The sequence below is a fragment of the Naumovozyma dairenensis genome, chromosome 10 (assembly GCF_000227115.2).
Source record: "Naumovozyma dairenensis CBS 421 chromosome 10, complete genome".
NCBI classification, from domain to species: Eukaryota; Fungi; Ascomycota; class Saccharomycetes; order Saccharomycetales; family Saccharomycetaceae; genus Naumovozyma; species Naumovozyma dairenensis.
In genome coordinates this window covers 24,113-39,552 of record NC_016488.1, presented here as the reverse complement: position 1 = coordinate 39,552, position 15,440 = coordinate 24,113, and the positions used below count along the sequence as shown (strand labels likewise).

The 15,440-nt window shown below is 33.8% G+C and overlaps 6 protein-coding genes across 6 annotated transcripts; 3 read left to right on the top strand and 3 right to left on the bottom strand.

The window, feature by feature from the left end:
- Positions 1-37: 37 nt before the first annotated feature.
- Positions 38-793, bottom strand: RHO1 (Rho family GTPase RHO1; the record flags this gene model as incomplete). The annotated part of the gene is made up of 1 exon (XM_003672110.1): positions 38-793. One exon carries the CDS (start codon positions 791-793, stop codon positions 38-40), a length of 756 nt encoding a protein of 251 aa, XP_003672158.1.
- Positions 794-1,252: 459 nt separating this feature from the next.
- MMS1 (Mms1p) lies at positions 1,253-5,521 on the bottom strand (the record flags this gene model as incomplete). Its single annotated transcript, XM_003672109.1, has 1 exon — positions 1,253-5,521. The coding sequence occupies one exon, from the start codon at positions 5,519-5,521 to the stop codon at positions 1,253-1,255; it is 4,269 nt and encodes a 1,422-aa protein (XP_003672157.1).
- A 522-nt stretch (positions 5,522-6,043) lies between these two features.
- On the bottom strand, positions 6,044-7,078 carry NDAI0J00210 (uncharacterized protein; the record flags this gene model as incomplete). The annotated part of the gene is made up of 1 exon (XM_003672108.1): positions 6,044-7,078. The coding sequence occupies one exon, from the start codon at positions 7,076-7,078 to the stop codon at positions 6,044-6,046; it is 1,035 nt and encodes a 344-aa protein (XP_003672156.1).
- Positions 7,079-7,748: 670 nt separating this feature from the next.
- On the top strand, positions 7,749-8,546 carry DPM1 (dolichyl-phosphate beta-D-mannosyltransferase; the record flags this gene model as incomplete). Its single annotated transcript, XM_003672107.1, has 1 exon — positions 7,749-8,546. One exon carries the CDS (start codon positions 7,749-7,751, stop codon positions 8,544-8,546), a length of 798 nt encoding a protein of 265 aa, XP_003672155.1.
- Positions 8,547-9,114: 568 nt separating this feature from the next.
- On the top strand, positions 9,115-9,501 carry MED11 (Med11p; the record flags this gene model as incomplete). Its single annotated transcript, XM_003672106.1, has 1 exon — positions 9,115-9,501. The coding sequence occupies one exon, from the start codon at positions 9,115-9,117 to the stop codon at positions 9,499-9,501; it is 387 nt and encodes a 128-aa protein (XP_003672154.1).
- A 1,124-nt stretch (positions 9,502-10,625) lies between these two features.
- GDB1 (bifunctional 4-alpha-glucanotransferase/amylo-alpha-1,6-glucosidase) lies at positions 10,626-15,197 on the top strand (the record flags this gene model as incomplete). Its single annotated transcript, XM_003672105.1, has 1 exon — positions 10,626-15,197. The coding sequence occupies one exon, from the start codon at positions 10,626-10,628 to the stop codon at positions 15,195-15,197; it is 4,572 nt and encodes a 1,523-aa protein (XP_003672153.1).
- Positions 15,198-15,440: the final 243 nt, after the last annotated feature.

Genomic DNA, 15,440 nt, shown 5'->3' with positions numbered 1-15,440 from the left:
TAAAAAAAAAGACTTTATTTGTATTTGAATGATCGATTCATCCGCTTCTTCTTGACAGCGATACCTTTTTTCTTTTTGTATATTTTTTTTCTTTTTGTATAGAATAAGTAATAATGATAATAATAAGAATAATAATAAGAATATACTGTAAACTACTTACAATAATACTACACTTTCTCTTCTTCTTTTCACCCTTATTCTTATTTTTCTTTGTCTTACCATTAGTCTTAGATTTACCCTTCAATGCAGCCAAAGTGGCAGCTTCAAAGACTTCTCTAACACCGTATCCAGTCTTTGCAGAACATTCATAATAACCAACAGCACCAATTTGATCAGCGACTTCTTGACCTTCCGCAGTAGAGACAGGTTGTTGACCTTCAGCTCTTAAATTTTCAATCGTTTGTGGATCATTTCTTAAATCCACTTTACAACCTGCCAAGATAATTGGGACCCCTTGGCAGAAATGTAAGACCTCTGCAATCCATTTTTCTTGGACATTTTCCAAAGAATCAGGTATATCGACAGAGAAACAAATTAGAATAACGTTAGAATCAGGATAAGATAAAGGTCTTAATCTATCATAATCTTCTTGACCTGCAGTATCCCAAAGTGCCAACTCAACACGATGATTTTCTACTTCAACATCTGCAACATAATTTTCAAAAACTGTTGGAACATAAACTTCTGGGAATTGACCCTTCGAAAAAACAATTAAAAGACATGTCTTACCACAACTACCATCACCGACAACTGTCAATTTACGACGGACATGATCATCTACTCTATGTGACATGATTTGTTAAGTTATGTTATTACTTTTATTTTATATGCTATTATACCACTCGCAAAAGGGAAATAGAAAAAAAGTATATTTCTTATTTGAATGTATCGTTATTACGATCTTCAATGAAATTTGTATTTGCTTCTAATAATAAATAATACAAACAACCAAATATCTTGTCTGTCTGATGTTTCTTTCCTCTTTTTGATCCAATTTTCCAAATTTCATCTTTCGGGTTTTTTTTGTTTTTGTTTTTGTTTCACATATTTTGAACTTTGGCTGTGGTGCAAGGATGATGCTCAAGCACGCACGTATAAACATTGGGAAGTGACACAAATTGTTGTTCTGGTGCCAAAGGATCATATTCATTCTGATGGTGGATGAATGAATGATAGATGGATGATGTTATATGCTAGTCTATCAGTTCTTTATATATTCTACGTACTTATGTAATAATAGATACGTTCCAGCTCAGTGTATACACTCTTTGCTGCTTTCTTGGAAATCTGACTTCACAATTCCCGTAATGGGAGATCCAAAGGTTTCCTCTGCTTCCCATATTCCGGTTTCTGTAAGTTTATAACCAAAATTATTCATATCTGAAAAGCTTCGTAATTTAGTTCTTGATTTATAACCTTCTAAAGAAGGAGGAACAAACTTTAGAACAGTTTGGTCTGAACAAAGACAGTATAATACACCAGTCTCCCGATTATATGTAATATCTACTGGAATTTTATCAAGCCGTATAGTCTGGTATGGCGATCGAAGTTTTGGTAATTCTAATTCCACTTCCTTCTTATGCTGCCTATATTCGTCCACTTCTTTTTCTTCCTCTTCTCCATCATTCTTATAATTTCCTAATTCATCATCCTTCTCTATTTCCGCTCTAGAATTCCAGAATCCCCGTAGACCTTCTACATTATATTCAATAGTATGTATTATAGCATCAATACTTGAAAAGATTCTATTTTCTAATTCTTTACCTGTAGCCAATGTAGAAGCCTTATCGAAAATAGAAATATGCATATCGTCATCATCATCATCATTACCTAATAACCGGCCTTCAATATATGATTCCTCGTTTTCAACAACACACGGCTGTATAGAATCCTTCTTATAAAACAACATGGATGATATACAATTGGTTTCACCTTCTTTATGGACAATAACAAGAAAACAATGATCATCAAGAACTTTTATACGTCCAATTTTACCAGATCCAGTATTCAATTTCAATAATTTTGGTTCACCATCCAGCGCTTGTTTTGAATAATCTTTGAGAACGTAAACATCCTCAGCTTTGGTAGTACTCATAATTATATTATCATCACAAACTTCAAACTGAATTATTTGACCCTTACCATTAAAACGTAATTCACTCAAAGGTATGATTTTATCATCAGATATTTTCAATTTTATAAATGCATCTAACTTCCGTGAATCACGGTAAGAATCAGAATCAGAATTGGATGAATTAGATGAGTTATTCCCAGTATCACCAATTGATAAAACATAACATTCTCCCTTTTCATTATTAACCAAAACTTGGCCGAGAATTCTATTTTGAAATTTGTAAATGCAAACCTCCTTCGTTAATAAATTCCCCTTCTGCGGTAATAATTTAATCAATTTTATCATCGAATCATAATTTAGCAATATAAGTACTTCATCTTTCCTCGCTGTTCGTACTTCAGTAGCACCCAACAATGCAGATTCATTGTCAACATCTCGTAAAATGGAAGAGTTCAAACTTAATATCTTACCATTCGTCAATTTAATACAATCCCATTCGTATGAATCTCGATTAATAACTAACATTCTGTTAATTTTATCCAAGAAAAAAAATGTCTTATTCACATTTCTAGTAGATTTTAGTAAATAATTGGAATAATTCCATGTGTTGTATGATAATTTAACAATTTGTAACCCATCAGATCTTAAAATGAAAAAAGGGCTGTTATTGTCGTTTATTATAGTCTGAACGTCTAATATTGGATTGCACTTATTATTAGTAATAGTACTATTACCATTCGTCATTGGAATTTTCAACTCACTATGGGGTGTTGGAGATTTAAGATCACATAAATGTATCTCGTTCGTGGAAAATATGAGAAATTTATACTTGTCTGATATCTTCCTTAATTCAACGTCTGTATTGAAATTACATGATAATAATGGTAAGACATGTTTTGATTGGGAACAAGGGTTAATCATTTCAGAACCATTTAAAAGTGAAACGAAATATTGTTCGAACTTAATACAATCGCTAGCAACTACCATTTTACAAGGTAATTCAAATTCTTGAAATATTGTATTGAAGACATCCCATTTAAACACCTTTACGATCTTCCCATAAAAGAAAAGAACATAAAATCCACCATTACAAGAACCTCCATTAATATCGTTTGGTAAGCCATTGAATAGGTGAATATTTACAAATTCATTACGCAATTGTTTCAAAAGCAGTTCCATGTTAGGTTCATTTTTTACAGTATATTTATCTCCATTGCACAAATTATCAATGTCATCAATAACCTCGACACGATTTTTTTTAACTGACCATAAGATAACTTTGTTAGAGCAATATGCGGCGCCCTCAATAAGATATGAGGTCTTGTACTCTTTAATTGAAGTGTTTGCGTCAACGTCATCGCCGATACTGCTCTTGAAAGACAACAACGGTAGCACAAACACAGAGTGTCGTGTTATTTGAACCATTGAATTTTCAGTGAAATATAAATGTAACGTTTCATCTGTTGTGCAACAAAGGATATCATCTAATTCAAACAATTTTGGAACTTTAGACGCACTTAAATTTAAAACATATGCTTTGGAAATGGATGGATAATTTGTACCAATGATTAAATAATGATTCGCAAAATCTGCATTCTCATCATCGTCCTCGTCCTCATCGCGCAGAAGAATCCTTGATCTAATAGATTGTTCCAGTTCAGAGAAATCAACTAGTATAATCTTACTAAATTCTTGGAAAATCGATAAGGTACATAACAAATGAGTCTTGGCCGCTGGGTAATTATTATTCAGTTGAGTTAATGTGGAAGGTGAAGTCAACCAAAGTTCAGATGTATCACTTCTGTAATTCTTGGATGGGTTAATTGATATGATACCTGTGTTTTGCTCGGTGGAGCTAGCTAATGTTGTCTTTGTAACCAATCCTGATAACGATGAAATATTTGATGGGGCTTTCTCATGTAGAAGTTTTATATCATTTAGATTTACTGTTATTTTCAAAGTTCTACCAAAACTAATAATAATAAGGTTATAATTCAATTCAGATGTGGGTTGATCAATTGATGAGCATATCCATTTCAAACCTTTGAATCTTGTCAATGAATAAAATTCAATATCTTCCGCATCATTGGAAAGCATGAAGCTTATATTTCCCGTAGATGTGGCGATGACGCTACAGAATTGGAATTTGCCAAAAGTATGTTTGTTTAACGTTTGCAATTTTGTTAATAATTCAGGAGCATAAAATGATGATTTAATATTTCTCAGACAGTTTATCTTTAAAGTTTGTGAAAATGTTTCACCGGACATAATTTGGTTAGCAGAGATGATTGACATAGTAGATGAAGTATACGCTAAACATTTATTATGGGATATTGGTATTGACCCATTAATGATATCTCCATTTAAATAAATCAATTGATGCACATTTTTTTTATTCTCTTCTTCTCTCCTATCAACATCACCGTTGTCTGTCCATTCAATACAAAGATGTACCTTCCTTTGGTATCTTACAAGCGCAATGAATAACAGGAAATGGTTTTTCGACTCATTCGGGAAGAAATTGGCATCTATAATGTCTGAATCAGGTAAGTACAAATTACTAACTAGACCAAAAAGTTTACTATGTGGTTTCAATTTAAAAAATTTACACAGGCCATCTTTTTTCCCATTTTGTTTATCGATCAATACGAAATTTTCATTTTTTGGATGAACCATGATAGACCATTTCTTGGATGCTGATTCCAGGACCCAATATTGTATGGTACAACCTTGTTGTCCTGGTCCACCTGGTAGTATCGAATACATTATACCATTCGATAACACAACTAGTAATAAGGTTTCACTAGTTTCATTCAGTACGATGGGTTGACAATCTGAAATACTATATGGGAAAGTGATTAAACTTGATGACCCGGTTTTTTGAATTGAATTCTCTGTAACAGTGATATAGCTTTGTTTTAGATTTAGGTTTAGATTTTTCGGTCTTTCCTGTACTTCTGCCCTTGGAGTATTTTCTTGCCGTAGAGAGGCTTCCTCTTGCATCATTGAGTTAGCAAATTCTTCCAGATCTGAATCATCTAAGGTTTCAGGATCCTTCTCCTCATGATTCAATTCTTTTAGTTCTTTATTTGATAGTATAGAATACAATTCCTCTTCGAAATCAATTCCATTTTGCATTTCAGCTAACTTCCTTTTCAAGGTTCTATAGTAGTCCGGGTCATGACCATGCTCAGCATAAGTATATTTGAAGCAATATTTAGGCATAGCACCCACAATGGATTGATCATATTTGAAAGCCAATAAATTTTTCTTGAAATTAACTGCATTGATGCCAAAATACTTCAACTCCTTGTTTTCTGTTCCAACCCCAAACTGAGCAGTAGTTTCCTTTATTTTTAATTGATGGTTTTTCCTTCTTATATGTGCTTCTGTAAATATGTCATCCGATTCGATGGCATAGTTTGATCCAGCAAGAAAGCCATCCATTATCTGACAGCAGATATCGTTCTATTAGATATAATGTTTAGCAAATTGGTTTCTATCTTGACACTAATAATTGAGTCCCAATTAGCACAGGAGGCTGTTCGAGTTATTTCCCGTACTTAACCAACTTTAACTACAATGGTATTCTTAGATAACCTCTAGGTATATCAATCAATAGATTATTTCAACTTCTATATGATTTTTCATTTTCAACATTATGACAGATGTTTCTGGCGGCGCTAGCATCTTGCTTGTTCGCGCATTTAAAGATTTTTAGCCCTAAAGTAAGGCCAGTGACCTAATTTGCTGCAATGTACCCGAGTGGGACAGATGTTGAATCCAGATGTATACAAACTACGCTTATCCAAGTTTCCATTATACATAGCAAACTGAACATACTGTATATAATCTACCATGTACGTATATATGCTCAATGAATTTTTATCCCGTCTGAACAATTCTAAATCCAAAATGGATTTTATTCACCTTCTTTTATCAGATATAAATATAAGTAATATGCCACTATTATGTAAACTCGGGAAATGGTGTGGTAATTTTATACCCAGTCTTACCCTTTCTATGAAACACAGGGTTCCTTTCCAAATGATCTTGTAAATAGGACAAAGTGAAATAACGACTGGATCCCTCTATCATCTGATTAACCTTACAGACAAAATATTTTTGATAACAATGTCTCTCTGCCCACGTAACATCACAGTCATGATAAACTTCGTTATATTCTTCCTTCTTATCTTGTAGAATGTTACCATTGTCATCAACATTCATGATAAATATTTCATATGGTGGATCAAGAAAAACCTCCAATATCGAGGGAAAATTAGGCATATATCCACGCTTAATTGCTCTATTTCTGTAGACAACAAACAGATCACGATATATAATGGCGTCTGATTCTTGGAAATGATAAAAGAGAACTTGGCAAGGTACAGGAGCAAAATCAGAAGGTGGTAAAAATCCTACCTCATTCTCGTTTAACAGATCTGCCAAACGCGGCATATCATTACACCGTTCCCAATCTCCATTATGTATATTTAAATTGGCGAAGATGTCCGAATTACTGGTAGGAATTTTATAGAGGGATAGTGATATGTTCAACTCCAGCATTCCATCTTCACTAATAGCAGTAGAGAAATAAATCGTTCTGTTGCCCATGTCAGGCCCTACCAGCATGTAGCAGTTGTAAGAAATTCCATTCTTGAGGAAGTATTGGGGATCATACATTTTTGACCTTTTTCTGTGAAATGGGAATCGTGGTTTATATTCTGTATTGGAAACACTACTGTAAAACGGAGTATTTGACTTCAAATAGTGTCGAACAACATCGTATTTAAATATGAAACCTAGCTCGTAAGGACAAACTTTAAAGGAGTTAGGCTCATCAAGAATCCAGTACTTGACTGGTTTTTTGCAAAATGGTATCTTCCGTTTCAACTGGGTATATATGCGTAGCACCATATTCTTAGCTGCCTTTTCACGTAACACCAACCCCTGAGAAGTATTTGAGTTCATTTTTTCCTGATAGTTGTAGTTATTTTTCATTGCTTGTTCGCTTTTGTTGAAGCTGTATCCAAAATATTGCTAATACAGTAATTGACCTGACACCACTCTCTCCCATATTCAGCATCTAATATGTGGATTGAAAAACAATATGATTACACGAATATATTAATTTGAGCAATCATCAGTAATGCACTGCTCTGAAGCACACAATACACCTCTCAATCGATTGACTCTAATACTCCTGGGTGTGGCTTTCACTCGAAAGTATCTTCTTACTTGGAAAGTTAACCCATACTTCTCAAAATAGGATGGATGTATTGATGCAAAACCTAAAATAGGCATGGGATGAGATTATGTGTCGTTGACCAACGACAGAAGAAGAAGAGTCTCTATTTCTGTCACGTTTAAAGGAAAGAATATTACATATATCCGTGCCAAGGTCGTGTCCGCGCCGCAGTTCTTATATATACCCTTGATATTGGCCACGGGTCTTGGAAAGAAAACACGTAATCTTTTCACTCTCAAGATGCTTTTGTTTGAACAAGAATAATGAATAAACAACAATGACAATGAAAAGAAACAATTTAATTACATTCTCAACTTTTAAATAATATTAATGCTTGTGTTTATTTTTCCTGGTTCCTACGTAGATCTCTGACACCATTCCCATTTAAAATAACAACATACTAAAATAACAAAGAAGGAAGAAATGGCCATCGTTAATTCGGTTATTGTTCCAGCTTATAAGGAAAAATTAAACATCAAACCTTTAACCACCAGGTTATTCGCAGCCTTAGGCAATGATGCCTCCAAGAGTACTGAATTGATCTTTGTCGATGACAACTCTCAAGATGGATCCGTTGAAGAAGTCGAAACTCTACAGAAACAAGGTTACAACGTCAAAATAATTGTCAGAACAGAAGAACGTGGTCTATCATCTGCTGTCATGAGAGGGTTCCATGACGCTGAAGGTGATTATTTACTTTGTATGGATGCTGATTTACAACATCCTCCTGAGAGTGTCCCTGCCATGTTCGATAATTTGAAAACTCATCCATTCGTTCTTGGTACAAGATACGCTCCAGGTGTAGGTATCGATAAAGATTGGCCATTATACCGTAGAGTTATCTCTTCTACTGCTAGATTGATGGCTAGACCTTTGACTACTGCTTCTGATCCTATGAGTGGGTTCTTTGGGTTACAAAAGAAATATTTGTTGGATCCTGCCGCAAAGGATATTAATCCTGAAGGTTTTAAGATTGCTTTGGATTTATTGGCTAAATTACCATTACCAGCTAATGAACCAATTGGTGAAGTCCCATTTTCGTTTGGTGTTAGAACCGAGGGTGAGTCTAAATTGTCTGGTAAAGTTATCGTTCAATATTTGTTACAATTGAAAGAATTGTATGTTTTCAAATTCGGTGCTAACAATTTAATCATTTTCTTAGTCTTTTGGATTATTTTGGCTTTGTATTTTTTGGCCAAATTATTTTCTTTGATCTTTTAAAGTGGGAAACCTGAAAATGAAATGAAAAATGAAATGTCGAATATTATTGACCCATAATATATAATCTAATGATATATTTTATATCTCTCTTAATTATAATAATATAAATTTAAATATAATCTTTATTATTCACGTGAAACTTATAATGCAATTGAATATCACATTCATACTGTTTCACTTTCTAGAATGCCAAAGCAATAGTGTTTTGATGGCTTTTCGTAAAAAATAACTCTTGGAGATGGAAGTACCTTTTTACTCAACAAAAATATATTACTTTTTGAGAAATGCAATGCGAAAACTGTGAAAGCATCAACAACGCCTTCGGTTTCTTAATACAAATCATCAATATTATACGTAGCTACGTACGTATATTAAGATTACAAAGGGAAAATGCGGCGGCCTCGCGGTCTCTTCTTACAGGCGACAAGACAATATTGAAATATACTGAAATATATTTATTTCGAAAAGTTCAATGAAGAAAAACTATTTACTTCAAGGCACGATCCTGTAGAGCTCCATAAGAACATCATAGCACCATAACATTTTGTATTACCCTTCCCAATAGAAGATGCCACAACCAGAATATATCCAAGAAAGATTACAACAATTAGAATCTATTGATTTGACATTATGTAAGATGTTACAAGAGGCATCACAAGTGGTTTTCACATTTAGTGAATTGAAAAGAGGTAATTATCAATTAAAACCACAATTCCAAGCACATATACAAACTTTTTATTCTGATTTGGATAGTGTTAATGAAAATTTAAGGAATGAGATTAAACATTTAGATGAAAATATTGGAACTAGATTATTACCTATTAATAACGTAAATAAAAAGGCTATTGGATTAGATGACGATAAATTATTGGAACAAATAGAATTATTGAAGAATGTTTTGAATGTTGATGAAAATATAGATATAGATGTGGATATGGATGCTAGTAAAGAGTAAATACGGAACCATGGAAAACCATGCACAGATCATCTATGGCCTAATATAAATCAGAACGGTTTAATTACCATGCCAAGGAAGGTAATAGCCAGAGGCTCTTAATAAGTACAAGATACGTGTGTTACTGACTGATGTCTGATAAGAAGTACTGGCGGCGTATACGTGAGAACGAATTACTTTTTCCGTTTGCAGTGGCATGGAGAGGCGATTTTTCATTGAGAGATGTTGTTTAACTATTTAAATAAATAGACTGTTAACATAGAATGGCTAGCAAATTTTTTTAAACAGCTTTTGTTTTCTTATAATACATATATATATTATTTATTTTTCATGTATAAAATGTATCAATTTAAAAATAAAAAACATAATTCTTTGAGTAGCCTTTCTAGAGGAAAAAGTGGACATAAAATACTTTTGAATGGACCCTAAAAAACACTATAAATTGCATGCAGTTTTATTTATATGTTCAACCTAGTTTTGTTTGCAACATATAAACAGAGTAATCATCATATTTATTTACAGTGAGCGTCAGACAAACATATTATCATTATTATTCCTTCTTATTAGCAGCATCGAGTACACCACCCAAACACCTCACCAATCCCCATAAGATATTCGGCTAAAATAGCGAAACTGCCCCCTAAAATATAAAACGTACAGTATGGTAATGTAATATATACTTACAGAGTCTTGAACAGTCGAAACAGCTGGAGATGCAAACCATCGAGAGAGAAGCACGGAGAAGCTAGGGAAGATCCTCTATAAACTCCTTGAATATACGTAATATATTTTATATACCCTCTCTCGTTCTCTTTGTATATATACGTATAGAATAATTTGTAAGATACACATACTTTGACACTACCACCCGCCTTAGTATTCTCGACCACTTAACGGCTTCTTCTTATTCGCAGGCAAATATAAAGGAACCTTAAACACAAAAAAACTAAGTAAAAAGCAACTTAAGGAATAGGTAAAGTCAAAACATCACAAAAAGACGTTCAATTTAAAATTACCTTTCAAAAATACAAAAGACATACTACACTACATTACAATACAATTCGCTACAAATAAGACTATTTAAAAACCTATTGAATTAAGAAAACAAAAGAAAGTAAAAAAATATGAGTTTGAAAAGAAGTGTATTACTTAGATTATCGGATACAGGTGAACCAATTACGAGTTGTTCCTATGGTCAAGGTGTATTAACATTACCATCTTTGCCACTCCCAGATGATGCTAAAGAGGGAACACCATTCTATACAGTAAAATTGTTCATCTCTGCTGGTTCCCCCATCTCAAGAAATGGGTTAATTTGGACAAATTGTCCCCCAGAACATACCATCCCTTTCCAAAGGGATAAATTCTATAAAAAAGTCTTAAACGCAAGCTTCCATCAAGATGATAGTGTAGATCTAGATATCTATAGACCAGGTTCATATTGTTTCTATCTATCCTTCAGAAATGAAAAAGAACAATTAGAAACTACAAGGAAATTTTATTTCATGGTATTGCCCAATTTAAAGATAAATGGTCAATTCTTGCAATTAAATTCAATCGCTATGCAAAGTGTCGTATCCAAATGGATGGGTAAAGATTGGGATAAAATCTTTGCCAAGATAGCTGATAAGAAATATAATATGATTCATTTCACTCCTTTACAAATCAGAGGTGAATCAAATTCTCCATATTCTTTATGTGATCATTTGAAATTTGATCCTGATTTTTTCCAATCTCCTGATGACGTCAAGAAAATGGTGCAGCATCTACAAAAGGATTATGGAATGTTATCACTGACTGATATCGTCTTTAACCATACTGCTAACAATTCTCCTTGGCTATTGGATCATCCAGAAGCTGGGTATAATTATATCACCGCTCCCCATTTGATCCCAGCTATTGAACTAGATGCCAAATTGTTGGAATTTAGCCAAAACCTATCCAATAGAGGTTATCCAACAGATCTGAAGAATATCGACGACTTGTTCAAAATTATGGATGGTATTAAAGTTCATGTTCTTGGTTCCATAAAATTATGGGAATATTATGTCGTTGATATTGAATCCACACTCGAAGGTATCAAAAGGGTTTGGAATGAAACTTCCAAATGGAATGAAAATGAATCTTCACTACAAGATTTAGAAGATAACTTGATTAAAATGGGCCAATTTACTCGCGATAACGCTGTTCTTGAAAATTTCGGAACCTTGGCCGAAAAAGGTTCAAATAAAATTGATGTGGAAAAATTCTCAAGTATATTAAAATCCTTATATGGTGATGAATTAAATGATACAATTATTACAAAGGCCCATAAGATATTAGATCAAGTTAACTTACCATTATACAAAGAATATGATGATGATAATAGTGAAATCCTAGAACAATTGTTCAACCGTATCAAATATTTGAGAATTGATGAGAATGGTCCAAAACAAGGTCCTATTACTGATAAACAACCATTGACAGAACCTTATTTCACTCGTTTTACAGGTACAGATGGTAATAAATATGCATTAGCAAATAATGGCTGGATATGGAATGGTAACCCATTAGTCGATTTTGCCTCTTCCAAATCAAAAGCTTACTTGCGCAGAGAAGTAATTGTTTGGGGTGATTGTGTTAAATTAAGATATGGTTCAGGTCCACAAGATTCTCAGTATTTATGGGATAGAATGGGTAAATACATAGAAATGAATGCAGATATCTTCGATGGGTTCAGAATTGATAATTGTCATTCTACTCCCTTACACGTTGGTGAATATTTTTTAGATCTTGCAAGAAGAGTCAATCCAAACTTATATGTCGTTGCCGAATTATTTTCGGGTTCAGAAACAATGGATTGTTTATTCGTTGAGAGATTAGGTATTTCATCTTTAATAAGAGAAGCTATGCAAGCATGGTCTGAGGAAGAACTTTCAAGATTAGTCCATAAACATGGTGGTAGACCAATTGGTTCATACAAATTCGTTCCTATGGATGATTTCCCATATCCAGCCGATATTCAGTTAGATGAAGAATATTGCGCTGTTAATCCAGAAGATAACGCTTTAAGATGTGTTTCTGAAATCATGATCCCCAAAATTTTAACCGCTACTCCTCCACATGCCTTATTCATGGACTGCACACATGATAATCAAACACCCTATCAGAAAAGGACAGTTGAAGACACTTTACCTAATGCTGCATTAGTAGCTTTATGTTCCTCTGCTATTGGTTCCGTTTATGGTTACGATGAAATTTATCCATATTTATTAGAATTAGTTACTGAATCGAGAACCTATGATACAGAATCTTGTGATGGTATTGGCAAAATTAGAGCCATGCTAAATGAAATAAGAGATGATATTGGTATGAAAAGTAAAGATATTGAAGATTCTGAAATGCATGTCCATCATGAGGGTCAATATATCACATTTCATAGAACAGATGCCAAGAGTGGTTCAGGTTATTATTTAATTGCAAGAACTAAATTTTATGATGGGGGTGAACAAAAGTTACCACCTGTAATATTGAGTGATTCCATTTGTAAATTAAAATTAGCTTATACTTTGGAAAAAACTGGTGATGTACAAGAATCGAAGACATTAATTAAAGGTATTCCAACTAATCTGAGGGAATTGAAAGGTTTTAACGTGTCTTACGATGAAAAGACAAGAAATTCTACAATTTTATTACCTGACGATTTCCCACAGGGTTCGATCGCAATTTTTGAAACTCAACAAAATGGTGTTGATATGTGGTTAGATCATTTCATTAGATCTGGTGCTATTAGAGCTACAACCAATTTGAACTTAGAATCGTTGAATGCAATCTTGTATCGCGCGGAACCTGAAGAAATGGATGCTAGTGCTGGTAGAAGAGGTGCTTATGATATTCCTAATTATGGTAAGTTAGTGTACTGTGGTTTGCAAGGTTGGGTATCCGTGCTAAGAAAAATCATGTTTAATAACGATTTAGCTCATCCATTAAGTGCCAATTTACGTGGGGGCCATTGGGCTTTAGACTATGTCATTGATAGATTAGACCTTTATAATGATGAAGCAGGTATTGAAGATGTCCAAAGATGGTTACGTAGTAGATTAGATAGAGTAAAGAAATTACCAAATTATTTGGTTCCAAGTTATTTCTGCTTAATTATTGGTGTCTTATATGGTTGTTGTCGTTTACGTGCTATGCAATTAATGTCTGGAAATATTGGTAAATCCACTGAATTTGTTCAAAGTTTGGCGATGACTTCCATTCAAATGGTTTCCAAGATGGAATCTACATCTTTATTGCCACACGAAAATATTCCTGCTATGGCAGCTGGTCTTCCCCATTTCAGTACTGAATATATGAGATGTTGGGGTAGAGATGTTTTCATATCCTTAAGAGGGTTGTTATTAACTACTGGAAGATTTGAGCAAGCTAAAGCTCATATTCTTGCATTTGCTAAAACATTAAAGCATGGTTTAATTCCAAATTTATTGGATGCTGGCAGGAATCCAAGGTATAATGCCAGAGATGCTGCTTGGTTCTTTGTTCAATCTGTTCAAGATTATGTTAGTATCGTTCCTGGAGGTGAATCGATCTTAAAGGAAAAGGTTACTAGGAGATTCCCCAAGGATGATACCTATATTAAATATAACGATCCTATTGCCTTCAGTTATTCGAGTACCATTGAAGAAATTGTCTATGAGATTTTAAGTAGGCATGCAGCTGGCATCAAATATAGAGAAGCTAATGCTGGTCCAAATTTAGATAGAGTTATGACAGATAAAGGTTTTGATGTCGAGGTTCATGTTGATTGGTCTAATGGTTTAATCTTCGGTGGGTCACAATATAACTGTGGTACATGGATGGATAAGATGGGTGAAAGTGCTAAGGCAAAATCAGTTGGTATACCAGGAACACCAAGGGACGGTGCGGCAATAGAAATTAACGGATTATTAAAGAGTTGTTTAAGATTTGTCATTGATATGAACAAGAAAAACAATTTCCAATATTCCGAAGTTACTAAATCAGATGGTACTAAGATTTCCTTTGTTGAATGGGATAAGTTGTTACAAGATAACTTTGAAAAATGTTACTGGATTCCAAAAGATGCAGCTGATGATAAATTATTTGATGTGGATGTTAACATTGTGAACAGGAGAGGTATTTACAAAGATTTGTATCGATCTGGTAAGCCATATGAAGACTATCAATTAAGACCTAATTTTGCCATTGCGATGACTGTTGCTCCAGAATTATTTACACCTGGTTTTGCCATTTCAGCTATAGAGTTGGCAGATAAATATTTAAGAGGACCAGTTGGTATGCGTACATTAGATCCAAGTGATTATAATTATCGTCCATATTATATTAATTCAGAAGATTCAGAAGATTTTGCTACATCTAAGGGTAGAAACTATCATCAAGGACCTGAATGGGTATGGTGCTACGGTTATTTCTTAAGAGCTTTCCATTACTTCTATTTCAATACATCAAGACGTTGTCAAAACGAGCCAAAGAGTAAACCATCATCCTACTTATACCAACAATTGTACAATAGATTGCAAGGTCATAGAGATTGGTTAGCACAAAGTCCATGGGCAGGGTTAACAGAGTTGACTAACAAAGACGGTGAAATTTGTAATGATTCCAGTCCAACACAAGCATGGAGTTCTGGATGTTTATTGGATGTCTTTTATGATCTATGGAGTGCCTATGAATAGACGCACCTTTCTCAGAAACAAACAAATACTGTACAACAAATTAAAAATACGTAATATAAATATACATAATATATGAATAGCATTTAATTATCGCCTCACATTCTTCTTTCTATACAAAGATCCACCTGTGAGGAGGTCCATCTGTGAGGAGATCCCAAACTGATTGAGATCCATTTTGAAGATCCTGTCAATTCCATTATGTCTCCTCTTACTTAAGAAATGGGGATTGTGCGCCCTTTTCTA